This window comes from Lagenorhynchus albirostris, chromosome 11, assembly GCF_949774975.1.
Source record: "Lagenorhynchus albirostris chromosome 11, mLagAlb1.1, whole genome shotgun sequence".
NCBI classification, from domain to species: domain Eukaryota; kingdom Metazoa; phylum Chordata; class Mammalia; order Artiodactyla; family Delphinidae; genus Lagenorhynchus; species Lagenorhynchus albirostris.
In genome coordinates this window covers 98,041,020-98,066,750 of record NC_083105.1, presented here as the reverse complement: position 1 = coordinate 98,066,750, position 25,731 = coordinate 98,041,020, and the positions used below count along the sequence as shown (strand labels likewise).

The window sequence follows — 25,731 nt, the reverse complement described above, 5'->3', positions numbered from 1 at the left end:
CAAATAAGAAAGAGAAAGCGAAAATTAGGTGTCCTTGCCAACAACCATCTCAGTTATAAAAGGCGGGGGTAAGCCCCTCACCGGGGAGAAGTAGTGACCACGGGCTGTGCAAGAGGTTCTTCGCCCACCTCCCTGGAGACCAGAGGTCTTCCCTGCTTTGAGAAATTCAAACAGAGGGTCCTCAGTAGGAGAGGGTGTGAAAAGAGAGTGAGAAATATTTCGTTTTTGCTTAATAATATTTTAAGTAGGAAATAAAATGGACTTCACTGGAAAAATCCATCTTTTTTTTTGCTGATAGATGTCTGTCTCTGGGGGGTCTGAACTTTCATTCCCCGCTATAAAAAAAGAACCTGTTTATTAACAACAGCCTAACAAGGGAAAGGGGTCTTCCCTCATTTGGGACCATGAACGTTCCTAAATAATAAAACACACACATATAATTTGTTTGTTTAGAAAAAGTTCTGCAAGAACCCCCACCAACCTGAAACAGTGATTACCCCTGAGGGAGCAGGGAGAGGACCAGGACCAGGGCTGAGGGGAGGAGATCGAGCAGAGGGAATTTGAGTCTTATCAATAATCGTTCAACATGTTTTTCCATTTTCACTTCTAATTTTTTACATAAAAAAAGGATGACATAGGGGCTTCCCTGGTGGCGCAGTGCTTGGGAGTCCGCCTGCCGATGCAGGGGACACGGGTTCGTGCCCCGGTCCGGGAAGATCCCACATGCCGCGGAGCGGCTGGGCCCGTGAGCCGTGGCCGCTGAGCCTGCGTGTCCGGAGCCTGTGCTCCGCAACGGGAGAGGCCACAACAGTGAGAGGCCCGCGTACCGCAAAAAAAATAATAATAATAGGGAAATAATGAAATCAAAAGGTGGTTCTTTGAAGGAATAAATAAATTAGACTTATTTCTGGCAAAGTGTATCAAGAAAAAATGAGAAATTATAAATAAATATTGGGAGAGAAAATAACTACAGATCTAGTGGTGATTTTAAACATTTATGGCCATACATCTAAAACAGATTAAATACACAATCTTCCAGAAAAATATAGCCTACCAAAACTGACTCCAGAAGAAACTGAAAATCTGAAATCAGTAATGAAAAACCTATGCTCAAAATAAACACACACACACACACACACAATTCTACCAAGCCTTCAAGGGACAGATCACCCCTATTTTATATAATCTGTATTTAAGAAAAGAAAAACTACCACTGATCAAAAGAAGAGAAGTGGTCAAAGGAAGAATAGGGTGGTGTCTGGAAACCCAAACCAAAGGAAGAAACAATTCTCAAGTAGGTGAGAGCTCAGAGCCCACATACCTCAGCTAAACCTTACTTCCTGGCTGAAACACCCGCCAGCCCTCCCATCCCTGCACCCTGACTCTCCCCTTCACCGTGTGGCCATAATGGCCATCGCCAAGAACTTCACATGTGTCTTAGAGATTACCTGATCAATGTCTGCCTCTTACTGTTGTGTCAGCTCCACAAGGGCAGAAACCAGTTGTTTATTTTTTTTCATCATTGTGTCCCATTACTTAGATGGGACCTGACACACAATGGACATGCAACAAATACCTGTCAAATGGACGAGGAGTGGAACTTACAAGGTCAGTGTGGCCTTGGGCCCTCCAAAACTTCGATGTTATAATTGTGGATAGAACTGCCAGGGAACAAAGCTGAGGCTGGACCATCTCATATGTAGTAGGTGCCTTACATGCTGGGAGACACTAGGAGCTGGGATTGAGATACTGAAAAGTGGTCAGAGGTTGGAAGAACTGCCCAGAGTTGGTCAGTCCCCTGTGTCACCCAGACTGAGGAGTCCCAGGGGTGCAAACTACAGAGCTGGGATGTGAGCACCCAGACCCTTAAGCAGCCCACCCCACTGTCCTGCCTAGTTGGTTTCTCAAAGCCTTGCTGGGAAGGAGTATCTAAGGTGTTGGGGGCCTGGGGGGTTGGGAGAAGAAGGAATGGAGTGGAAGACAAAGACGACTAGAAAAACTAAGGGTTTGGTTGATGAGACTGGGGAATACGATTTCTGATGCCTATGTAATAGAACAGAACTTCCTTCTAAGGGAGAGTTTAGTTCCGCTGAGGACTTGCTTACAGATTTATAAAGGGCCAAGACTGATGTGGGGATTAGGGACTGAAGAGAGTGGAGGGATGCTGCCTGACAGGTTTCTGAAAGGCGGTCTGTGGCAAAAGGAGGAGAGAGGACAGCCAGGATGCTCGGTGCACCTACTGCTTTGTGGGAAGGACCATTAAGAACCAGAATATCCAAAATGCAATTTAACTTGTATCCTTATGAGATCTAAAGCTTCAGCAAAATTCTGCCACACCTAACAGATTTCTGCTTATAGTTGGTTCAGAGGAAAATTCCAGAGAGCCCTGTGTCCCCAACCTGGGGCCTGTGGCGGGGCAGAGATACGGGAATTCTCAGGAGCAGAGAGGCAGGCGCAAGGCTTCAGCTGAAAGAGGAAGCAGAAGCAGAGGTGACCATCACACCGGACCCACTGGAATCCGTGCAAGTCCACAGCACTGCCTCTTCCCACTCTGCCCGGGACCTGCCCTGGCCGGAAGACGCGGGGTGTCTTGTCTAGGGATAAGGAGCAAGGGGACCCCAGCTGACATCCAGGCTATGTCAGCTGGGGTCCAATCTGGACACCCCTGCTCCAGATTACCTTCTCAAAACTAATGAAACTTGTCAGAGGTGAAGGGCTTCTGTGGGCCTGTCTCCATAGATGCAAGAAAGGGAGGGAGCTGCTGGGAAGAGGCCATGTATCTCGGCCCAGCCGGGAGTGGGAGAAGCTGAACCCCAAAGAGAAAGTGATGGTGGAGGACTTGGTGGGGAGAGGTTAGCAGGCTGCACCTGCAGGGTCTGTAGAGAAGAGAAAAGGCTGTCCAGTCCAGGGGGCCAGCCCAGGACAGGCCAAGGCCCACCAGAAGTTGGTGCAAAAAGCACAGAAGGCAGATGAAGTCGTTCCATTCATCCAGAAAAGAGGGCCAGAAAACTGGCTTTCCTCCTCCTGGCCAGCAGTGCTCCAGGAGAGCCAGGCAGATCCTGCTCCTACCCTCCCCCCAGCTGCCCAGAGAAGTGATGAGTAGAGGAGGGAATGGGCCTTGACCCAGAGAACGGAGACCCCCCGTGGGGGAGCCCAGGGTCTAGTAGAGGCTGTTAGCTATCCGCATCCTCAATTCCCCCTTCGGCAAGTTTCTCCCTAAAGGTCCCCAACACCTTATCATCCTTCCAGGGTCTCCTGCATCCCCACATGTCTCTCCATGCCCGCCTTGAAGTTTAAGACTAACAGTGAAGGGAATTCCCTGGCGGTCCAGTGGTTGGGACTCTGATCTCTAACTGCCAAGGGCCTGGGTTCAGTCCCTCATCGGGGAACTAAGATCCCACAAGCCGTGTGGCGAAAAAAAAGACTAACAGTGAAGATATAGACCATAATCTGGGAATGCGGGCAGGACTGTTGGCGACAGCAAAATCCTCAGGTCCCAAGGGTAACGCCCTCTGAGGAGGGAACTCAGGCACCTGGCCAGATATCGCCAAAAGGATGGTTTTGCACAAGTAACTCTTCAAATCACACCCCTGTGTGGCTTCCCACTTGAGAGGACCGTCCTGAAGAGTAGAGGAAGTTGGGGAAAGACAGGAGGATGGAAAAAATGAAGAGAAAGGAAACCGAAGAGTGAGACAGAGAACAGATCTAACAGAGGAGCCCCAGGGGTGTGAGATTTTATGAGCAGTGTGGAAACAATGGCAAAGCCCCTGAATGAAAAAATGGCCTGGAGAAACAAGCCAGTCTCTGGGGAAAGAGGGGGGGGGGCGGTGGGTGGGCTGTATGACCCAGGTGTTCCTGGGACTCAAAGAGGGGAAAGTCCAGCTATTTCCAATATCCCCAAGTCAGTCTTCCCAGGAGAACCACAGAAATAGGGAAACAATGACCCACAGGATCAACATTTAATCCCAAGTGCCCAAGGCTGGGCGAGAAGACGCCCAGGTGCCCCAGGACCAATGGCGAACACAGCCAGAGGTGGGAAGGGGAGGACAAAGATGATAGTAAGGTGGGCTTCCCTGGTGGCGCAGTGGTTGAGAGTCCGCCTGCCAATGCAGGGGACGCGGGTTCGTGCCCCGGTCCGGGAAGATCCCACATGCCACGGAGCGGCTGGGCCCGTTAGCCATGGCCGCTGAGCCTGCTTGTCCGGAGCCTGTGCTCCGCAACGGGGGAGGCCGCAGCAGTGAGAGGCCCGCGTACCGCAAAAAAAAAAAAAAAAAAAAAAAAATGATAGTAGGGTGAGGGAGGCCAGCTGGGAATGGGTGGCACCTGTACCACAGGCTGGCAGGAAGGTTAAACGATCATGTGTGAGCTCCTAGCACACAGCCTGACAGAGAGGAGACACAGGTTTAAGTCCCTTGTTTGCAATTCTGAACAATCAATCCCATAGCAAACTCTTTTGGCCGTGAAACCAGACGTCAGTTGATGCGAGGCTGGCTATAGCTGTTATCCACCCCACTGAAAGAGTCAACAGTTTTGCTGCAGAAACGCTGTGCTTGGTGGTGAGCGCTGCTCCAGCCCCGTGAGGGTGTCGTGTGATGCTGGTTTCTTCCCAAATCTGAAAAATTCTGAATGTATCCCATCCCCAAGAGTTTCAGATAAGAGTGTGCGGACCCGCACTCAGTTCTGGTTTCCCTTCCTTCCCTAAACCGCTGACCTTGGTGTAAGAAGTGGTGTGGGAAGAGGCGTGGGGACACGCAGCTGTGAACAGGGGGCAACGTGGGCATCTTCGTGCGCAGGTGCTTGAATAGGAGCGTGCGTGTCCCTGTGCTTCCAACGTTTTATAAAAGCTGCAGGCAGAGTTAAATTCTTCACGAGCGGAAGAGAGACAGAGGCCACGGAGCGGCTGGCGTGTTGGGGGCGTCTTTGAAGAGAGCAGGTCTTCTGACAGTTTCCCCTTTAATGCTCTCCCAGCACCCAGCGCATGGGAAAGGGGGAGGGGTGGCGGTAGCTGCCTGAGCGAGAAACAGCTACAGTAGAACTTCAACTGCATCAAAGGTCAGCCTGCCACCCAGCTCGGGGACCACTCCAAGAAAACAGGCCCGGGAGGTGCAAAGAAGAGGCACCAGCGCCTGGCTGGGGGGGTACCAGCTGCCCCAAGGCCCGAAGTCGGCAGCCAGGGCGGGAAGAGCTCCCCGGGCAGTAGCCATGGCCCGGCCACCTCCCTGCTGGCTGTGGGTTCTGGGGCCCCTGGCAGTGCTCTCAGCGACCCCAGCCTCCAAGAGGTGTCCGGAAAAGCATTACCTGGCTCAGGGAGAACGGTGCTGCCAGATGTGCGAGCCAGGTAAGAGGAGGCCTTGCCAGGGTCTAGCTGAGTATGGAGAGAGAGGACCAGGCTTGGGGTGGAAGGACGCAGGGAGGGAGTCTGAGCTCAAGCAAGGAGCAGAATCCTGCAGAGGCCAAGAGGCAGCACCTTGAAGAGGGTGAGGGAGCGGCCTTCCTTGGGCTTTGACCCTGGACCTCTGCTCACAGGAACGTTCCTGGTGAAGGAATGTGACCAGCATGAAAAGGCTACTCAATGCGATCCGTGTACACCGGGGGTCTCCTTCTCACCAGACCACCATACCCGGCCCCACTGTGAGAGCTGCCGGCACTGTAACTCTGGTGAGATGGGCAAGCATTTGGGGGAGCAAAGTGGGCATGCAGAAGCAAAGAGGGGGCAAGTAGGAGCTTCAGTTGCTTCAAGGCTACGGCAAGTGGAGCCCGTGGTGGGAAACGGGGCACCCTGGGCGGTGTGTGTTGATGTGGTAGGGAGAGCTGTGAAGTAATTCAGGGAAGGGGCAAGCAGAATTTGAGGGTCTGCTGAGAAGGGGTCTATGGCTAGGATCAAGACAATACAAAGTAGGAAGTTGCTGTAGGAGCCGAGATCTTAGACAAGCCTCTCCCCACTGATGAACGGGCCGTATTCTCAGAGTGCATATTGGTCTGGAAATTGGAATACACCTTTCTAAGGACATAACAATCCCAGTCAGTGGATAACACCCTCTTTTTGTCCAAAAGCCAATTCAGGAGAATGAATGTGTATGTGGCTTGTGTCTTTATGTATTTTGTAATTTCATCTTTTTTAAAACTAAGAAATGAAATACCAGCAGCTGTGTTATGAACACTTTCATCATTTCTCTGTTTTAGCTAGAATTTTAGAAACTATGTATGTACAAGTGTACATAGATCAGCAGATCTAAAGTGGCCCCTTTGAACAAATATTCTCCAGCAGGACACTTTTGAGGACGATTTAGCTGAACCACATTACTCGCCTGTAAATGCATTGAGTCTGACTAGGCCTTTTAATACTGTATTCTTGAAAATAAATACAAGGGTTTGTTGCTGCAAATCAGTCAAACGGCAACATAAGAAATACACAAGAGGCATTCCTCAGTCTACTTAACTTACAGATATGACTGTTCATGGGTGCTTCTCTCTTCTTGGCAACAACCTGGGCAAGATGGGGATTTTTTTTTTTTAGTCAAAGCCTCCCCAACTCACTCTGCAGGCCCCAGTAGAAGGCCTTTTCCTAATATTGAGCCAGTCGGAGCTCCCTCCACTCTGCTCCAGACCGGCCCAACCCACGATCCTCCTCTGTGAGATTCAGCCCACAGATCCCTGAAGCACTCAGGCAGCACCTGGCTGCAGGACTCCAGGGCGCTGGAAAGAGGCTGAATGGGCTTGGTCCTCTTGGACCTCAGTATTCCCATCTGTAAGATGGACAAGTGCCTGCAATCAGCATGGAATTCTGTGCACAGGTTGTACATGGCGAAGAGAACTCCCAGGTTTCTGTAGACTCCACTGAAAACAATGGTACTTCACTCATTTGTTAACCAATCCCAGCCCCTTCTTTAACCCTTCCCATCCCTTTGGGCAGATACCCTCCCTGATCTTCTTCACCTTCCCTACCTATTTCCATCTCCACCACCACCGTTCCCTCTCCATCACTGCTCTTCCTGTGCAGATCCTTATCCAGGCTGGCTCACAATTCCTGGTGAGCCACAAGGAAACCAAGTTCTAGTAGCAACCATGAGTCAGAATTCAGAAAGGAGATGCCACAGGGGCATAAGGATGAGAAGGAATTTACACCCTTTCCTGACAAAAGGCACACATTAAAGAAACTGGGAGGGTTGATGGTAGTCTTTGGTATCCTCAGACGGCCCTTTCTGCACCCCTCTCCCACCTGTCAGGGCTCCTCTCCCTGGGTTCTCATGAGTGCACCCTGCCCCACCAGGCTCCCACTCAGGCCTGGCCCACATCCGGGTGCCACCTTCCCCAGAGTCACACTTCTCTTCTCACCCCCAAACACCCATGAACCCAAACCCATGCGGCGCCCTTCCTACCTACCTCCCCCAGTATCACCGATTGGCAGCCACCCAGCACCTGACCTCTACACTTGAATACAAATTATATTTTAGAGGCAAAGGATATCAGTAAAGTTAAAAACCTATTGGGGACCACAGCAGCACCATTTCCAATTGCTAAAAACTGGAAACTACCCAAATGCACACCAACAGTAGAACGGATGAATAAATGGTGTTGTATTCACACAGGGGAACACTAGATGGCAGTGAGAATGAACGATTTGCAATCACACTCAACACTGGATTAATCTCACAAAGAGCTGAGTAAAAGCAACCGGGCACGAATGAGCACACGCGCTTGATTCATGCATAGAGTTCAAAAACTGGCAAAACCAACTTGTGGTGTTAGGAAGTCAGTAGCTATTCTTGGTGGGGACGGTGTTAGTGACTAAAAAGGAACACGACTGGTCATCTTGTTTCTTAATCTGGTGCTGGTTACACCTGTGAGTCCAATTCGTCCCAGTTCTCAAGCTTTACACTTGTGACATGCATACCTCTCTATAAGTATACTTCAATAAGAAGTTCTAAAAGCATCAGTGAGTGAGAGGGAAAATCATGTAAGCTGTTTCTACTTCTGAACCGTGAATTTTCTAAAAGGTCCGAGTTTTTCTTGAATAACAATAACACAAATGGCAAAGGCACTGGATGACAGTGGGGGAGGGGCAGGCCTGGGAGGCGAGCGAGGGGATTAAGCCAGTGGACCCTGTGTGTTCCCTCCCTCTCCTCTGTCGCCAGGTCTTCTCATTCGAAACTGCTCCCTCACCGCCAACTCGGAGTGTGCCTGCCCTGAGGGCTGGCAGTGCAGGGACAAGGAGTGTACAGAGTGTGTTGGTCCAGCCCAGGCCCCAGGCCCACACCCACAACCCTCCCACTCACCTTATGCTGAAGGTAAGTTCTAGGCAACCCTCAGTCTGGTCACTGGGGGTAAGGGTCACACCCCAACCAGCACCGCCTCTCCCATGCCCAGCCCCACATACGTTGCCCTGTCCGCCTGTCTCGGCCTTCGCACCCCCAGGCTCGCTTAGGCCTTCAGCCTAGCCTTGTGCCCTCTGTGGCCCCCTGCGGCTGCCCATCTTGTCTCTGTTTTTCCAGAGACACCAGAGGCCAGGACAGGCCAGCATATGCGGACTCTGGCTGATTCCAGGTGGCTGCCTGCCCCAACTCTCTCTACCCACTGGTCACGTGAGTTTTCTCCCCACTCCCCACCCCAAGAGAGAGAATGCACACAGGAGGGTCCAGGAGGGAAGCCAGCCAGAAAGCTCCTAGGAACAGGGGTAAGAAGAGGGAGAAGCAGAGTCCAGGGATTAGGAAAGGACGTGGTCCAATGGTGGGGGCAGGGGAGGAAGGTGGGGAAAGGGGAGAGGCAGGGGTGACAGAGGGCTGGGCTGAGGGGAGTCAAGGGCTAGGCCCTCCCCCAAACCCCCTTGTGACCCCTGCCCATCCCATCACAGCCCAAAGGTCCCTGTGCAGCACGGATTGCATCCGCATCTTTGTGCTCCTCTCTGGAATGTTTCTTGCTTTCACCATAGTCGGAGCCCTGTTCCTCCATCAACAAAGAAAATATAGATTAAGTAAGAGACAAAATTCAGGTTTCTGCACCCCACCCCACCATCTCGGCTTTGCCTCCCTATCTGGAACCTCACTGAATCTCTCCAGCTCCATCTTTAACACCCTGTGGCCTCTCTTCCCCTCCTCTAAGCTGGGGCCCTCCTGACAGCCCGCCTTTGCTCACCTCTTCTCCCTTCACCCATCCTCCACCGCCGATCAACACTCATCTGATTCTCCCTCTTCAGACACGAGAGAAGGTCCAGTGGCGCCTGCAGAGCCTTGTCCTTACAGCTGCCCCAGGGAGGAGGAGGGCAGTGCCATCCCCATTCAGGAGGATTACCGAAAACCAGAGCCCGCTTCCTACCCCTGAGCCAGCGCTCGGCGGAGGGGGGCCGTCACTGCAGTCAAGTCCTAGCCTCCATCTCAACCCACCCGCCATCCAGGGGGATCGAGAGCCGGCACCTCCAATTTCAGCACTACCCTCTCATCGGGACCCTTTCGTGTGTGCCGACTTGGGAAACTGTCCTGTGTGCCTTTTCGAGACTGGCAGTGGCGAGGACCCAGGGGAACGAGGTGGGGGGCGGGAAGCGGGAGCCCGAGTGTGTCAGCTGCACCCCTGTGCTGCAAGAGGGCTAGGGCTCCAGGTGGAAGACATACTTCCGCCTACGGTAGGCCCACGTGGTGTACCGCTGACCTAGAAACTCGACAAAATAAAGAGGCGCCTGCAGCTTTCCAGCTCTGAGATTTCAGTCTCCCCACGCAGGCCACACCCACCCTCCTCGCAGACCCGCGATCTGAGGGCGGAGCTTTCTCCCGCGCAGGCGCGCTGGGGCCCACGCGGGTTGGGGCGGGGGCAGGGGCGGGGGCAGGGGCGGGGGCGAGGGCAGGGACGGGGCAGGGGCGGGGGCGGGCAGGTAAGGCGCCTACAGAAAGTGGGGAAAGGTCACGGCTACCTGGGAGCTGAGTCTGTTGTCAGTCCCTCCCTTCCTCCACCCTGCCTCCCGTCCCTTATCTCGACTTTCTTGGGGCTGGTCGGGAGCAAAAGGGCGCACGCGGTGAAGTCAGGTCCTGAAATCACCGGGGGATTTTTTTTGCGGAGGAGAAGGTGGAAGGAAAGAACAGTGAGCAGGCTCTGGCTCCAGCACCAATGGCTTCAGCCGGAGGCCAAGGCAGCCTCGGTGACACTTCCTCAAAGTGAAAGCGAAAGCCAAGTAGGCGGAGAGGACTGACGGGGCCAGGCGGTCGGCCAGGCAGGCGTGTTTGGAGCCCCTTCTCCAGCCCGGACCTGGCCGGCGCGGGGCACGAGGAGGGGCGGCGGGGGAGGAGGGCCTGAGAGCAGCCCCCATGGGCTCCGAGGGGTGGTGCTTGCTGGTCTGCTTGGCTCTCTCCGGGGCAGCAGACGCCGGTGAGTCGGGGGCTGGCTGGTGGGGCGTGTCGGGTTAAAGAAGCATCAGGTAGCCACCCTCCCCGAGGTCGCAGAAGGGGAAAGGGGCCGGGAATGGCTTCCAATCGCCTTCTAAGCCCAGCAGGCGGAAGACTGGGCGGCTGGTAACGGAAGGAACCAGTTGTGCCGGGGAGAGAGACTGAGAACTCTGGGGAAAGGGCCAAACGAAGGAATGAGGGGCCGCCTCGGTGGATGTGGTGGGCCCCCTGGCCTACAGGAGAGGGAGCTGGCCTGGGAGCGGACACCTTCAGGAGAGGAAGGGGGGCCCCTAGCTAGGAGATCACGGAGGGGGGTAGGTGCTCCCCAGAGGTGGGGGAGGGGAAGGCCACCTGTAAAAAGCACGGAGCGAGCAGACCCTGGGGGCTGACTGGGAAGTTGAGACGGCTGCCAACGCCCTAGCATCCAAGCCCGTCTCCTCTCCCAGTGCAGTTTTGTTCATTTATATGCTTTTGCTGAGAATTCCTTTGAAGAGATAGCTTTCCATTGATAGGTGGAAATAAGCTTCTTAAATCCCTCTGAGCAAGGGAAATCAGGACTTTAAATAATTCACACCAAGAAGTATGTACCTGGAGAAGCAGGTGTTTCGCAGAAAGCTGGTTCTGGGTAAAACAGGATCAGAGCTGGACGCAGAGGCAGCTAGGAACGGGGAAGATTACCCCTTGATGACTCGACAAGTATAGAAGTAACTTTCTGGGCAAGAGGGTGCTCATCCCAGCCTGTTCCCTGCAGTAGAAAGGCAGTGGCGGGCAGTGGACGTGATCTTGGACTGCTTCCTGATGGGGGAAGGTGGGCACCGTGGAGCTTTCGCCAGCAGTGAGAACATGGTGAAGGCCTTGTTGGTGCTGAAGCAGGTGCCAGTGCCGGACGACGGCTCGCTGGAAGGCCTCACGGATTTCCAAGGGGGCACACTGGCCGAGGACGACCCACTCATTACCTTCGAGGCCTCAGGTAAGAGCCCTCCACCCTGTGTCCCAGTCCTTCTGGGCTCCTTCCAGTTCCTGAGCCCAGTTCCCAAGGACACCCACCCACACCTGCTTCCCATCAGCCCAGGTGTTCTCTATCCAGCTCCATCTCTGTGCTGCCCTCTTCTCCCCCAGTGAACCTGATACGGATTCCCCAGGCCGAGGCCTTGCTCCATGCTGACTGCAGCGGCAAAGAGGTGACCTGTGAGATCTCCAGCTATTTTCTCCAGGCCAGGCCCAAGGCCACGGTGGAGACGGCAGCCTGGTTCATCACTAACGTGCTAGTGCCTGGAGAGGGACCTAGTATCTCCATGGTGATGAAGACCCTTGGGGATGCTGAGAATGGGGCTGTCTTGCATCCCATGCTGAAACTGCCCCTGAGCCCCCAGGGGACTGTGCGGACTGAAGGTGAGAAAATGAAAAGTAGCAGAAAGAAAGTTTTAATTTTTTTAAAGGGGTCAGAAATGGGGGAATAGTAGGAGAAGGAAGGGGACAAGTCCACCTCCGTGCACATTGGTCATCTCAGGGTGTCCCCTAGGCCTCAGTCCTTTCTTCCTAAAGACCCCAAATGGGGATAATTTTCACCTGGCCAGGTGACTTGAGGAAATAAGGCATGTGGTGCTCTACTTGCATATGCTGTCCACAGCTGTCTCAGTGAGCAGAGTACCAGCTTTTCCCGGGGAACAGCTAGCCTGGTCAAGATGAGAGAGGAGAGCACAGGCCCGCAGAATTTGTTCATTATCTCCTATCAGTAGAACCTGGTCCTTGCTCTCTCCAACCTTGCACATCTCAGAGGGCACAGAAAATTGAGAACATGATGATAGGTTTCTCCAAAGTTCATGGAATCCAATATTTTGCCTCCAAGAAAGACAACCACATCCAGAGAAGATTAGGGGCCTACCCTTGTATCCTTAGAAAGCTTCAGAACACTCAGATTATTTTGTGGTCCAACCTAAATTTATCCTGCTACATCAAAAAAGGGGTCCTCATGTCTGTCCAGTGTCAACCGTAGTCCTAGCATAGCTAGGCATTGCCCCCATTTATTTTGGGATATTTCAAACCTACAGAAAAAGGTGAAAGAATAATAAACACCTGTATACCGTGCACCTGGATTCACCAGTTGTTAACATGTTGCACATCCTTTCCCCCTCCCTCATCTTCTCTCCACTTCCCCTCCGCTTAACTAATTGAAAGTAAACTGCAGACATCTCTACACTTCATCCCAAATGCTTCCATGCATAGCATGTGTTAGTTTATAACCAAAGACATGAATGTTCTCCATAATCATAACACCATCGCCTCGGCAGCAACCCAAGGTGGGGAGTGGTCTACCCGGGGTGCAGGCAGTAAGGGGGGTGCAGTGTGCAGATAATGGACGAACGTATCCTCACCGTCAGCCTACACTGGCAGTTATGAACCATGTCAGTGATCAAACACTCCTGCCTGCCTGCCAGGGCGGACCATCCTCACCTCCCCCACCATGGCTGGGTCCGCCCCTGATTGTCATACTTAAGGCATTTTAAAATTGATACAATACTACTATCAAATATGAAGTCCAAATTCAAACTTCTCCAATTGCCCTCGTAGTGTTCTTTATAGCCTTGGGGGGTTTGGTTTGGTTTTTGAAGTCCAGGATTCAGACAAGGATTGCGCGTTGTATTTAGTCGTCCCGTCCCTTCAGCCTCCTTTACTCCAGAACAGTCTTCAGAGCCTGAACTATTTTGAGGCCGGGCCACTGCCTTGTAGATGTCCCAGCATTGGGACCTGTCCGATTGTTTCCTCATTAGTCTGGGGTTCAGCACGTTTGGCTCACACACCACCACTGTGTATTTAAGCTCTGTCTCCTTTAGTCTCCTCAGCAGCCTTGCTCTAAGCAGATGAGGTCGGCAACACTGAGGGGCTTGCCCAGGCCAAAGAGGGAGTTAAATGGAAGAGCCGGGCTTCTGAAAGCTGACTGCAACTCCAGTAGCTCTTTTTTTTTTTAATTTATTTTTGGCTGCGTTGGGTCTTCGTTGCTACGCGCGGGCTTTCTTTTAGTTGCGGCAAGCGGGGGCTTCTCATTGCGGTGGCTTCTTTTGTTGCGGAGCACGGGCTCTAGGCGTGCAGGCTCAGTAGTTGTGGCTCGCGGGCTCTAGGGTGCAGGCTCAATAGTTGTGGCGCATGGGCTTAGTTGCTCCGCATCATGAGGGATCTTCCCAGACCAGGGCTCGAACCCATGTTCCCTGCATTGGCAGGCGGATTCTTAACCACTGAGCCACCAGGGAAGCCACTCCAGTAGTTCTTAACCTGAGGGTCAACAGTAACCCAAAATTTTTTATAAATTTATATAAAATTTTTTCTTTTATTTTTTTGGCTGCATTGGGTCTTAGTTGCAGGATGCGGGGTCTTCGTTGAGGCATGCGGGATCTTCGTTGTGGTGCGTGGGCTTCTCTCAAGTTGCGGCATGCAGGTTTTCTGTCTCTAGTTGTGGCACGTGGGCTCCAGGGCGCGTGGGCTCTGTAGTTTGCAGCACTCAGGCTCTCTCATTGAGGCACGCGAGCTCTGTAGTTGTGGCACGTGGGCTTAGTTGCCCTACAGTATGTGGGATCTTAGTTCCCCGACCAGGGATCGAACCTGCGTCCCCTGCATTGGAAGGTGGATTCTTTACCACTGGACCACCAGGGAAGTCCCAGTAAGCCATAATTTTGCATATGTATTTGCCTGGTCTGTAACTTTCATCAGATTGTGCAAGGGGTAAGTGACTCCAAAATGGTTAAGAGTACCACGCATGCATGCTGCCTCTCAACACACCCCGAGCCTGCCACAGCTCAGAGATCAGGTGGCCTCAAGGAGAGAGCGGCCCACAATCACCCTCTTTCTCCCACAGTGGAGTTCCAGGTGACAACACAGACCCCGTCCCTGAATCTCCTGCTGGGGTCCTCAACCTCCCTGCACTGTGGCTTCTCCATGGCACCAGGCTTGGGCATCACCAGCGTGGAGTGGCACCGGCAGCATAAGGGCAGTGGCCACCTGGTGTACCGCTGGGCCACGGGGCAGGGGCAGGCCAAGCGGGAGGGCGCCACCCTGGAGCCTCAGCAGCTGCTCATGGCTGGGGACGCCTCCCTCACCCTACCCAGCCTCACTCTGAAGGATGAGGGGACCTACATCTGCGAGATCACAACCTCCCTGTACCGAGCTCAACAGATCATCCAGCTCAACGTCCAAGGTGAGGCCAGGACTCAGTTATGCCGGGAAGAGGGGGAAAGGGATGTACCTATTGAGAGTGTCTTCCAGAATGGGATCAAACACAAGGGCGCTTTCCTGAGAGGCAGACTGCATTCCCACAGCCTGAATGCCGTCTGCATCCTAGAAGCGCAGATGGCATCAGGTGGAGTTTCCCGTCGGGCTCTAGATAATTCCATTGAGAAGTTTCCCAGCCCAGGATCCTGCTGCCCCGCACTGGCCGGCTGCCTCCAGTCACCCCCGTCCTTTTGGGCCACGTCCAAAGGAGGAGCAGTAGCAAAGCGAGGAGAGGCGTGGGAGCGGCCCGACCGGGAGGCCTGTCTCAACAGGACAGCCTCTAACATCACTGGCTTGTGGTGATGCTAAGAAGCAAGCCAACCTTTAGTTGGTTTTGCTGTTGTTTTTCAGTTACCTGTGGGAATCCTACCCCCTTATGTCATGCATCCAGGCAGGCCCCTCACCACCACTGTCCCCCCGCTGCCTGCCACCTCACTGAGGAGGGGACTTCCGCCTCCACAGCCTGCTTTTATGTGCAGCAGGAGAAGGCTCTAGGCTCCTCTGCTGCCCCGGTGATGCCTGTGGGATTTTACTTCTCCTCCTCTCTTCCAGCTGCCCCCAAAGTACGACTGAGCTTGGCGAGCGAAGCTCTGCCGCCCACCCTCTTCTGCAGTGTCACTGGCTATTACCCTCTGGATGTGACTGTGACGTGGATCCGGGAGGAGCTGGGTGGAGCCCCGGCCCCAGTCTCTGGCGCCTCCTTCTCCAGCCTCCGGTATAGCACGGCAGGCACCTACAGCATCTCCTCCTCCCTGACGGCAGAGCCTGGCTCTGTGGGTGCCACTTACACCTGCCAAGTCACCCACGTGTCCCTGCAGGAGCCCCTGGGGGCCAACACCTGGGTTGCCCCACCAGGTATGGGAGTGCCCTCCTTTCCCCACCACCACACCTGGGCTCACGGCTCCTGCCCTCTGGCCTTGTTCTGCTTCCCACAGTGTCGGCTGCTGCTTTCCCAAGGTGACAGCCTCCAGAGGTCCCACCCCGTCCTCCAAGACTTTATTACCCCCCGAGTTCTGGGGTACCAGGCACTGCTGAGAGCTGGAGACCAAGGCTGAACAACTCCTCATCCTGCCCTCGAGGAGCTTAGCCCAGTGGGAGGGACAGACTAGGCAGTCAGGGAAGATGACCCCGGGGAGGCCTGCAAGCCGGCTGAGCTGGGTCAGGGGCAGGGAACACCAGGACCGAAGGGACGTCATGTGTGAAGGCCTCATTATAAAACAGGCTAGAAAGAACTGGGGGGCCTGCACGGCTAGAGGCAAGGGTGCGTGGGGAAAGAGGGCTGTGGCCGTGAAGCTTGAGAGGTGATGGTGTTCGCTGAGCATCTGTGTCAAGCCAGCAGGGCACTGAGCCCTCAGATGTGGGCCTCCACAGGTCCTCACTCCTCCCATCTTAGAGATGAGTAACTGATACTTGCAGAGGTTCCGTAATTTGCCCAAGGTCACCTGCCTAGGAAATGGTAAAACAGAAAATGTGGAAAATAGGCGATTCCCCTACAGCCTCAACCCCGCTCCTGCTACTGATGGGCAGATAACAGCAGGCCTTCAAGCGGGAACTTCATCCCGAGGCCACAGACTGTCTTCGAAAGGTCCTACACCATAGAGTCGGCACCTCGAAATGCCTTGCTTGGTGTCTCATGAGACTGTAAGCTTCCCCGAAACTGGGGTTTTGCCTCAGCTTACATCATTCCCAGTGGTTTACACAATTCCAGTTTAACTATCACCAGCTAATCTAAACTAAATCTCCCGTGCAAAGCCGTTTGAAAAAAGGTTGTCCTGAGGTGGGAAGAGGTAAAGGATTCTGTGTGGAGTGACACACGGACGTCCACCGAGCAGGCCCCAGCGCCACCATGTGCTGGTCCCTGGGTGAGAGCAGGAAAACAGCTGATGGGAGCTCCTCGGCCAGGGACGCTTGAACGCAGGCGCGCGCGCGCCCTGCCCTTCCTGCCGGGGCAGACGCTGCACATGAGGGCTCAGTATGATTCCCGCCACTGATCCCCGTCCACACCTCTGTCCCCTACAGAGCAGAGGACGGCCTTTGGAGTCCTTTTTGCCAGCAGCCTCTTCCTCCTGGCACTGCTGTTCCTGGGACTGCAGAGACGCCAAGGTAAGAGTGAGCCTGCGCACCCTTGGCTCTGGCCCTGACCGAACTCACTTGGAGACCAGCTGCTCTAAGTGCCGCCACACCCAGACCAGGGATGAAATGCAAGCATCCAGAGCTCCAGCCGGCTCCCCAGCCCCCAGCTCCTGGGCTTACCCCCACTGACACCAACTTCCTTCCCTCCTGTTTCCTCCTAGCTACCTCACCAAGGCCTGCCAGGACCCCGAGGCACTCCGGGTAGCCACTCTCCTGCCTTAGATATGAGAGTGAGTCACATTCTCCCAGAAGCTGAGTCCCAGAGCTCAAAGAGTCCCCGAGAAAGATACGAAGAAGGCACAGATCACTGACTGTGGCGCTGGATTTCTGCAGGCCTCTGCCTTCCTTCACTGCATGCCCTGGGCTGATACACCCAAGGGAGAAAGCGTGAAGAGGTGAGAGGGTGGCAGGAAGGCAGGAGGTCTGGGTGGAGGTTAAAACATGAGCCAGGTTTGAGGCGCGGTGGTAGGAACATATAGCAGAAAAAAATTAAGAAAGGAGCGGATGAGGGACAGTGGAACAGGATGGGGGTTGGAGGGCCACGCACAATCGTTGAACTCTGTCCCAGTAAAAGCCCTCATGTCCTCGGAAGCAAAGCTTTTCCACTTTCCTGTCTTTCCCCACACTGGGGCCCGCCCCGCCGCTTGGCTGGCAAAGTGCTTGAGGTGGGAAACGAAGACCCTCAGAGGCGGCCCTGGGGCCCCCCCCTCAGTCGCTCAGGGTAACCTTGAGCTGCCGTTAAGCTCCTGTACCTTTGGACAGCTGCTGGGCATTTCAGGACACCTGCACACACCCCTGCCTCGGCCGCAGGGGACAGAGCTCCCCTTTCAGTCATTTTCAAACGGGCCTGGTCAGCACAGTGGGACTTGGCACAAGATGGCTATGCATGGGGACGGTGGGGAGCAGAGCGTGTCCCCTGGGGGCCTCCTCAGGGCCTGGCGCAGGACCTGGAGGGAGGAGGCGGCAGATGTCTAAGAAGACCTGCGGGTGTCTGGCCGTGAGATGCCCGCTCAGCTTCCTGCCGTGGCTTCCTGTCACCCACACCTGAAGAGCTGGGCTGCTTCGGGCATGGAGGCTGAGAGCGGAGACCACTTCCTCTGCCAGCACCCAGCTGTGGAACCTCGAGAAGACCGACAGCACCCGTAAGCCACCCTTCCGGTGCAGGGCACCGTCAGAAAGGAACCAGAGAGAAACAAGACGCCTCCGCCCCGCTGCACTCACCCCAACCCAAACAACAGCCGAGTCGGTTTAGTGGTAGGAAGTTGTATTGTTGTTTTGCCTTTGTTCAGAATACAGGAAATTGGTAAATACGCCACATGCCTTTGGTGGAAGTACAGCTGTTATTTCTGTACAAGTAGGAGATTGGGGTTAGAAAAAAAGACAGAGAGGTGATGACAGACACACAGTGGGGACGCCACATCGTCCCACGGCAAACCCAGGAGGGGCCGAGGAGACTCGGCCTCGCGTGGCTGCCAAGCCCCAGGCTTAGTTGCATATTTGCTCATGCACATGGGTGGTGGGAGGGAAGGGGGGCGGCAAAGACACAGAAGAGGGGGGTACAGGGCAGGGTGAGAAAGAGAGTAGAAGGGCTACCGTCCCCAGAAGAACAAAGCCAACTACACCTGGGACAGATGGCACAGAAACGCAGAAGTGATTCCCGTGATGGGGCGAGCCAAGAGGGCGGATTTGCTCCAGGCTTGGGACACATCGAGGACAGTGGTGGTTCTTCTCCAGCGGTGACCCCCTGCATTAGGCAAGGGGAGCCCAGAGGAGGGTGGAGGCCTTCGAGGGGCCTCTGGCCGTTAGGAGGGTACAGAGACTGCCTTCGTCCAGCTCTTCCGTCCCGCCCTGGGGCAGGACGAAGGGAATGTGGGAACAGGGCGAAGGGAGAGGAAGGATGGTTTTGCGGAACGAAATGCTGCTGCGTGGAAAGCGAGCCTGGCCCAGCCGCCTCCTGCTGGTGGACGGAAGGAACGAAGGGACGCGGGGCGGTCCCCGTTCTGTTCCCAGCCGGCCCTCCTCCCCTCTCACCGGGGTCTGTCCCACTGAGTGCCCTTTCCTGAAGCCCAGCACTGGCCCCCGAGACAGGCTGAGCAGCTCTATCCCCAGGTCCCACTGTCTGTGCCACAAACCATGCAAAGAGGAGGAAGGCAAAGGGAATTCAGGGGTGCTTTGGAAGGGGAACATACTGCTGGAAGAACAGAGGGGCCGCTCCAGATGAGAAGGCGCCGTGGTGGCACAGCAGTCAACAAGCAGGCCCGTCTGCTGACGGCTCCACCTCCGCCCCAAGGCTGGCGGGGGCACCAGACTCCCAACGCTCAGGAGCGGCCGGGCCTCAGGAAGGGCCTCTCTCCTCAGCCCTGCCTTTGGCAAGTACACGGGGGTGGTGTCGGGGGAGGGGCTCCCAGAGGGTCCAGGGCTCCTACCCTCCGACATCTCATCCTCCTCCATCAACAGCAAGGGAGGTACAGGACGCTTGTAACAAGAGGGTGAGAAGTGGCTTCCTCCAAGCTTGGTATTTTCAGATTAGGCCCTTGACTCGCTGTTTCTCTATAACTAACGGGCATTCTCTCATTATCTATGCCAGTAACTAAAATTGAGAGGCTCAAACTTTGGCTAAATGAAATTATTTGATGCCTTCACGAGCAATACAGAATGCTGTAGAAAACGTGGACAAGAGCCCCTTCCAGGTATGAGCTTGTGGGACTGTTTCTAGGATGGGAACAAGAGTCCTGATATTTTTGCTATTAATACGTGTTCTCCAGGTCTCTGGAGGACAAAGTAAAAGGTTGTAAGATCCCTGAAGACATAGATCTTGGACTAACAGATGGGAAATAACTGTGAAAAACAGGTTTGACTTTCTAAAAGAGTCCTGCACCAGGACCAAGCTGGACTTTGGGCCTGGTCCAGGCTCCTCTGCAGGCCTGGCACAGGAGAGGTGAGGGGGCATCCTCCCAGCTGCTCCCAGCCTCCTCCGGCCAGCAGCCTGGCCTTTTCTGGCAACACCATGGGCACAACACTCTTCTCCTCGTCCCAGTCTTGGCCCCTTCTTGAGCACGTCACCTCAGCTACACCCCTTTCCCCATCCCTTGGCCTCCAACTCCTTTTGTCTTTGGGGGAACCTGAGAGAACATGAGAGGGTAGGAAGGAGATCCCAGCTGTTGTTCTTCGGGTAGTTAATTCAAGACTGCACCACAAGCAGCATTTCCAGTGTCGCAGGACAGAGCGCAAATGAAAGCAACACAAGGGGAGGAGTGGGCGATGGAGAAGCAGGGCTGGGATGGAGGAAGGCAGATGGGGAAGTTCTGGGGAGAAACAGCAGGGCAGGGACATGAGTTTGGATGGCAATGGAGAACAGGGAAGGGGTGGCACATTCTCAAGCAAAAAAGTAGACTGGACACAGGAGTCAGGAAGTCCCAGATGGAAAAGAGAAAGAGGAGAAAACAAGAGGGCAAATTACATCAGGTTACTGGACATTCAGGTGTAGTTGTAGGTGTCCCATCCCCACGGTCTCCCTCTGACCCAAGCCAGTGGGAAGAAGCACAGCCCACTTGCTCAGAACAGGAGCCACGACCTTCCCCCACAGTCCTGCAGAGTGAAGGCTTGTCCACCGAGGAGGTCCCTCACCTCTGCCCTCCCGCCCTCGCGCACCAGATGGTGCTTCCCTGGCCACGACCTCCATACCTCAGTCAGAGCAGCCCCACTCCCCAGGCAGGCAGGCAGGCAGGCGACGCCGGGACCTTCCCACCTCTTCACCCCAACCAGCAACCTCAGCGATACTTACTTACAATAACTACCACGATGATGGCACAGATGGCTCCCAGCATGATCATCATCTGAGGAGACATTGACAAAAAACAAGCCCTTGGATTTGGGGAAGGAGGCAGGAGCCAGGACCGGGGACTCAGACGGCGGAAGAAGCCACACGCCCCCCAGGACAGCTGAAGGCCTCCCAAGCCCTCGTGCTCCCCATCAGACAGTAACCCCTGCACCACAGCTGGGGCTTCTCAGAAACACGAGAGGGTCCGCAGCTTGCTCCTGGTCTCCTAGTTCCTGTTGCCCGGGGGCTTTTAAAGGAACGCCAGAGCAGGTGCAGACTTCGCATCTTTAGTCAACTGGTTCGTTTTTCATCAAAAAGTGTTCCGCTCATTCCCAAAAGCTGCAGGTATTTAAATATATAGCTACCCCAGCCATTGTGTCGATGTCGGTGTATCTCAGGAAGGGTCAGGTAAGAATTTTTCCCGGGGTCCTTTGAGAAAAGGCAGCTGGACTAACCCCTCCAAACTCCTCAGGGTCTCCCCTGGCCCTCAGTTAGTGGTTCTGAGCACTTTAGCGTACCCTGGTGGCCAATTCGGGTAATGCAGCTCAAGAAGGAGGCTTCCCAAATTGCCTCCCAAGAGTCCTGCAGGGCACAGATCGTGAGAGGGAAGGATTGTGGAACCTGAGGGTTTTCCCGCCTCCTATGTGTTGAGACCCAGGAAAATAAGGGGGAAAGGACAAGAACATTCACCTTGCAGTTTTTCCACCAATACTTCCTCTTTAGCTTGGCAGCGCTGCTCTCAAATTGTGATGCGCCCGCCTGCAAAGCGTCGGCTCTGTCATCCAGCTCTGACAGCTTCTGGTCCCTCTCCAGGACCTTGTCCACATTTACACGCATGATGTCCACCACCTGAGCAGGGCGCAGGAGCAAAGCGGCTAAGCTCCCCCAGAGCCAGGGAGAGAACAGCAAGTCTGCCCTGCCTAACTCTAAGGGATGCCCTGTCTCCCGGAGCCTTTAGCTGCCCCTCTAGATAAAGAGAAGTTTCCCAACTTCCATGACTTGGAAATCCTTAGGGAAAAAGCTATCCACGTACCTCCTCCACTTGTGCCTGGGTCTGCTGTAGTCGTCTGTTACTGGTCAAATTAGGAGGAGGGCCAGGGGGACCCCCACCTGGGGCAGCCCCTTCTGCCCCTTCGGTGGGTGGCTGAGCTGCCGCAGACCTGCGGAGAGAAGTGCACAGAGTGACCAAGACAAGAAAGGAATCACATACATTCTCACCCCTATCACCAAAGCAAGGGTGATACGGCTATATGCAAGTAGAAGGGATTCCAGCTCCTTGGCAATACCAAGTGGGGAGATGCAGCACAGAGGTCCAGAGCAAAAGATGAAAGATCCTGTAACAGATGGGGCTCAGCGACATCCAGGGTGGCATCAAGAGCTCTCGTTTGGGCTATCCTCTGACCCAGACTCAAACACATCCTCTGGTACGATGGCCACAGGGACAAGCGGGCCAGCCTTGGCTTAAATGGCATTTCTCTGCCTCCCGGAAGCCTGTTTCACATGAAGTCAAACTGGAAAACTCCAATCCAGGAGAATTACCTACAAAAAAAACTCAACCCTCAGGACAAGCTTACAGACTGAACAACTCTTGTTTTGCAAAGCCTGAATATAAAGAGAAAGGCCAAGCTGACAGACTCTGCTGAAGGGGAGCCAGTTATTGGTTGTTTCATGCAATGATTAGTATATCGTGGCCACTGTAAGGACGACTTGGAGAATCACCAAAGGCCTCTGTAGTTGCAGTGAGTCAGGACTGTTTGCTTGCTTTGTTTTTTGGCAGAGAAGACTGGGGTTTCACTTAGATAGAACTGGGGCCCAAAGCAATTGTGTCAATTGTGAAAGTGTTCCAAGAGCATAGACAGGGAGCAAAAATATTGGAAATGGTCCTCAGTGTACATGCACCAGAGACAGCCTGTCCCTTCCTTTTTTAGATTTGGCATCCAGTCTCAGGAGACTCTCCTAGTTCCTGATGTCCCAACTAGAAATCTTGGTTTACACTGCTAGGCACAGAGACCATACTCCCTTTCCCTTAGCCTTAGGGGAGAATAATCCAGTGTGGGATTCTCAAAATAAACTCCTCTCCACGTCCCAACACATGGAAGCTAAATTCACCTTCTCAAGAATTCCCTGAAGTCTAACCTAAGGCATCTAACCTAACCTCTGCCAAGGAAGAAGTCACAGGTAGGAGAGAGATCTCTGCAATTTGATGGAGAAAAGAAATTACAATAATAACTCCTCAGACAGAAGCAGAATCTCACAAAGCCTACCTCATAGGAGCAGTCCAAGAGTAAATGCACTACGGATGAAACCATCACAAAGTCACCAAAAAGGAAAAGCCTTGACTACTCACAATAAAACTAATACCCAGAAGTTCCTCCTCTCTAAGTAAGTAAATTTCAGTCTCAAAAGGGAATAACCCTTCAGAGAGGTTATACTAGCAGATTACACCTGACTCATCTTGGCTAAAAGAATTGCTTTCCCATTGCCCTTTAAGGCACAAAGGAGGCAAAGGAAAGATACAACACTATGGCGGCCACCAGACTCCTATGCTACTACTGTGCCACACAATCTAGTTCTCTGGTGAAAGTGGAAAATTCAAGGAGTAGGAAGTAGCCAGTGTTTGGTCTTGGAAGCAGTCCAGGCTGGTGGCACCAATGACAAGATTAAGGTCAGAGACCTCGTGATGCCCTTCTAGTCACCACGGTTTCCCCATCTCCTTCCTTTCATCCCACATGGACGCTACTGGGAACCAGTCAACTGAAGAGGCTCCCCCTCCCCAAAATGAAAACACGAGGAATCCTAGGGCTTGGCCAAAACGCATAGAATATCATATACAGTTAAAACTGTAGAAATCAAATAGAGAAAAAGGGAAATCGTTATAAAGCGTTTGAAGGGACCATTTCACTTATTACTTCTTGGGAGTTGGGAACACGCAGGAGTAACATATCCGGCGATAGTTATAACCCTTATGTAACGTAAGTAAATCTTTTCCCTTTTAGTCACCAAGAGAAGCAACACAAATACATCTAGGACCAGGCCAGGACTCCAAGAAAGAAAGGGAAGTTCTTCATTTGTCTAGCTATAGTTCTCCCTCAGGATCTTGGGATGGGGTGACCATGGTCAGATGACTAAATTGATGATTAGAGACTAAATTGAATGTACTGAGGGAAGGTGGCGGGGAGGGGAGGGGGGGATCCTTAGCTCTATTTCTCTTCCAAGTACTTGGCTAAGACTCAGTGACAGGAAAACTCCTATACGGGTGGCCTTGGGATGAATGGACGCTTGGAATCACACGCCACTGCCCCTTGAGTCTTTGTGAGCTGCTCACCTGGCGCCGGAGAACTGGCAGATAAGTTTCTGGAGCTTTGCTCACTACCAAGAGTGGGGGCTACTCGTCACGGTCGGGGTGAGGGGCGTACACAAAGCTAGAGACTGCAGAGCAACCCAAGTTACTAACTGGCAGGTGCACCCATGACTGTCCTTCTAGAGGCCCCAAGCACAGCTTCAATCAACGACAAGTAAGGGCCTGGAGCCCCCTCCCGGGTGTCTCCGCGCCCCACCTTCGCCCGAGACTCGACTGAGGAGCCCCGCAGGTGAGAGGAGAGGGGGCAATGAATGTGGGACCCCCGCGCCCCTGCCCCGCCCATGGGGTGCCGGCTGCGGCTGGTGCAGGAATGGGGTGCTGCCTCCCCTCCCCGGGGGTGGCTCGGCCTGCGGACGGCGCGCGGCGGTGGTTCCCCGCGTCGCCGCAGCTGCTGCAATGCGCCATTTTCGGTCCCGCAGAGTCCGGCGCTGGGGTGAGAGTTGGCAAGGTGTCGCGCCCCCCATACCAGGGTCAACTCACATGTCTCTGACAGAAGGAGGAGAGGTCCGTCTCCTCTCCCGAGGCTGCGGCGAGACACCCGGCCGGGGAACACTGCGGTGAAGCCGACCGCACCGCCGAGCTCCGCTTCCAGACGGCCACTCGGAGCTCTAGCTGCGGTGGAACTGACTGCACCTGCAGCCCCGGCTCGTCTTTATTAGCGCTGGCCGCGCCCCCAGATCACGCTGACAACGCTGCGGCCCAATCCACGCCCAGGACAGGTGCCAGTCCCGAAGCGAAGCCCGGATAAGGCCTAGAGTGCCCGCCCCTGAAAATCTGCCAGTCACAGCTCTCTTCTCATCCTGACTCGGGTAAGGAGCGGTGCAGGAAGGATCTGACCAATACAGCTCTGGTTTGCGTACCTGTCTAACTAAGCGACGGGGCGGGGTGGAACTAGGCGCCCGCTCCCTGGAAGGGCGACTCCAACAATTTGAATTAGGCCTTTTTGGTGCCTCCCAGCCAATCGCTAAGCAGTTCCTTAAGTCGGGGCCCGCTCGCGGCCGCCGGCGCCGGCGTCTCCAGCCAATCACGCCGCTTCCGCTGACAGCGGTGGGCGGGGGCGGGGGCGGGGGCGGGCTCCGGCTCGCTATGGCCTGGACTCTGGAGCCCGGGGAGCGGCGGAGGTTCGGTGGTTTAGGCACTGCGCTGGCGCTGGGACCTGGCCGGCCTCCACCCCCACCTCCCCGCCTTTGACAGCTCTGAGGAGGCTGAATCCATCAAGGCAGAGCCGCAGGCTCCCGTGGCCAAAGTAAATACGAGAGCTCCGTTCATCCGTTCTACACAGCCAACCAGCCCCTCACGCACTGTATCCTAATTTTAACTCCCCCTCCCCAAACCTGCTCCTCCTAACCCTCCCAGGTAGCTTACTACATCGATTCAGTTGCCCAAACCAGAAACCTGGAAACTATCGTAGATTTCCTCCCCGTTCATCTTTACCTGTCCTCTAATAATTCAAGTTTTCCTTCTTAGCATTTCAAGGATTCTCCCCTCGTCTCACTGTCCTGCTTCAGATTATTATCCCTTACCTGGACGCCCTCGGTTGTAAAACTATTATTTTATGTCCCGATAAGTTAAAAGGTAGCAAATCAACTGTGACATAATGCTTTCTTATCACTTCGAATTTTTATTTTATATTTATTTAAAGTGCAAGTGTCTATAAATGTAGATTTTTATCATACTTCACTCTCGTGAAAATACATAAAAAGGAAAACAGAAAAGAGTAACATGGTAACAGTGTTCATAAAACTTCACATTCAGACACTGACTCTTATGATTCATTTTTTTTA

General features: G+C 54.0%; 3 protein-coding genes across 8 annotated transcripts; 2 read left to right on the top strand and 1 right to left on the bottom strand.

Annotated features, from left to right (window-relative positions):
- The first annotated feature begins 5,127 nt into the window (after positions 1 to 5,127).
- CD27 (CD27 molecule) lies at positions 5,128 to 9,534 on the top strand. Its single transcript, XM_060165514.1, has 6 exons — positions 5,128 to 5,338; positions 5,527 to 5,658; positions 8,136 to 8,288; positions 8,493 to 8,582; positions 8,852 to 8,971; positions 9,194 to 9,534. The coding sequence occupies exons 1-6, from the start codon at positions 5,203 to 5,205 to the stop codon at positions 9,316 to 9,318; spliced, it is 756 nt and encodes a 251-aa protein (XP_060021497.1). The 5' UTR covers positions 5,128 to 5,202; the 3' UTR covers positions 9,319 to 9,534.
- Positions 9,535 to 9,873: 339 nt separating this feature from the next.
- On the top strand, positions 9,874 to 18,083 carry TAPBPL (TAP binding protein like). 6 transcript variants are annotated; one of them, XR_009543633.1, is made up of 7 exons: positions 9,874 to 10,353; positions 11,122 to 11,340; positions 11,490 to 11,762; positions 14,221 to 14,559; positions 15,186 to 15,488; positions 16,130 to 16,736; positions 16,928 to 16,992. XR_009543633.1 is itself a non-coding variant. In XM_060167131.1 (7 exons), the coding sequence occupies exons 1-7, from the start codon at positions 10,293 to 10,295 to the stop codon at positions 16,969 to 16,971; spliced, it is 1,323 nt and encodes a 440-aa protein (XP_060023114.1). In that variant the 5' UTR covers positions 9,874 to 10,292; the 3' UTR covers positions 16,972 to 18,083. The 6 variants fall into 6 exon arrangements, 2 of the variants coding, with proteins under 2 accessions (XP_060023114.1, XP_060023113.1); XR_009543631.1 differs by having other exon boundaries at positions 15,186 to 16,274; positions 16,653 to 16,736; positions 16,928 to 16,968; XM_060167131.1 differs by having other exon boundaries at positions 16,653 to 16,736; positions 16,928 to 18,083.
- On the bottom strand, positions 18,014 to 24,587 carry VAMP1 (vesicle associated membrane protein 1). The gene is made up of 5 exons (XM_060167132.1): positions 24,428 to 24,587; positions 21,620 to 21,746; positions 21,277 to 21,435; positions 20,551 to 20,602; positions 18,014 to 20,159 (listed from the first exon to the last, which is right to left on the bottom strand). Coding segments are annotated over exons 1-5 (357 nt in total). The 5' UTR covers positions 24,430 to 24,587; the 3' UTR covers positions 18,014 to 20,142.
- Positions 24,588 to 25,731: the final 1,144 nt, after the last annotated feature.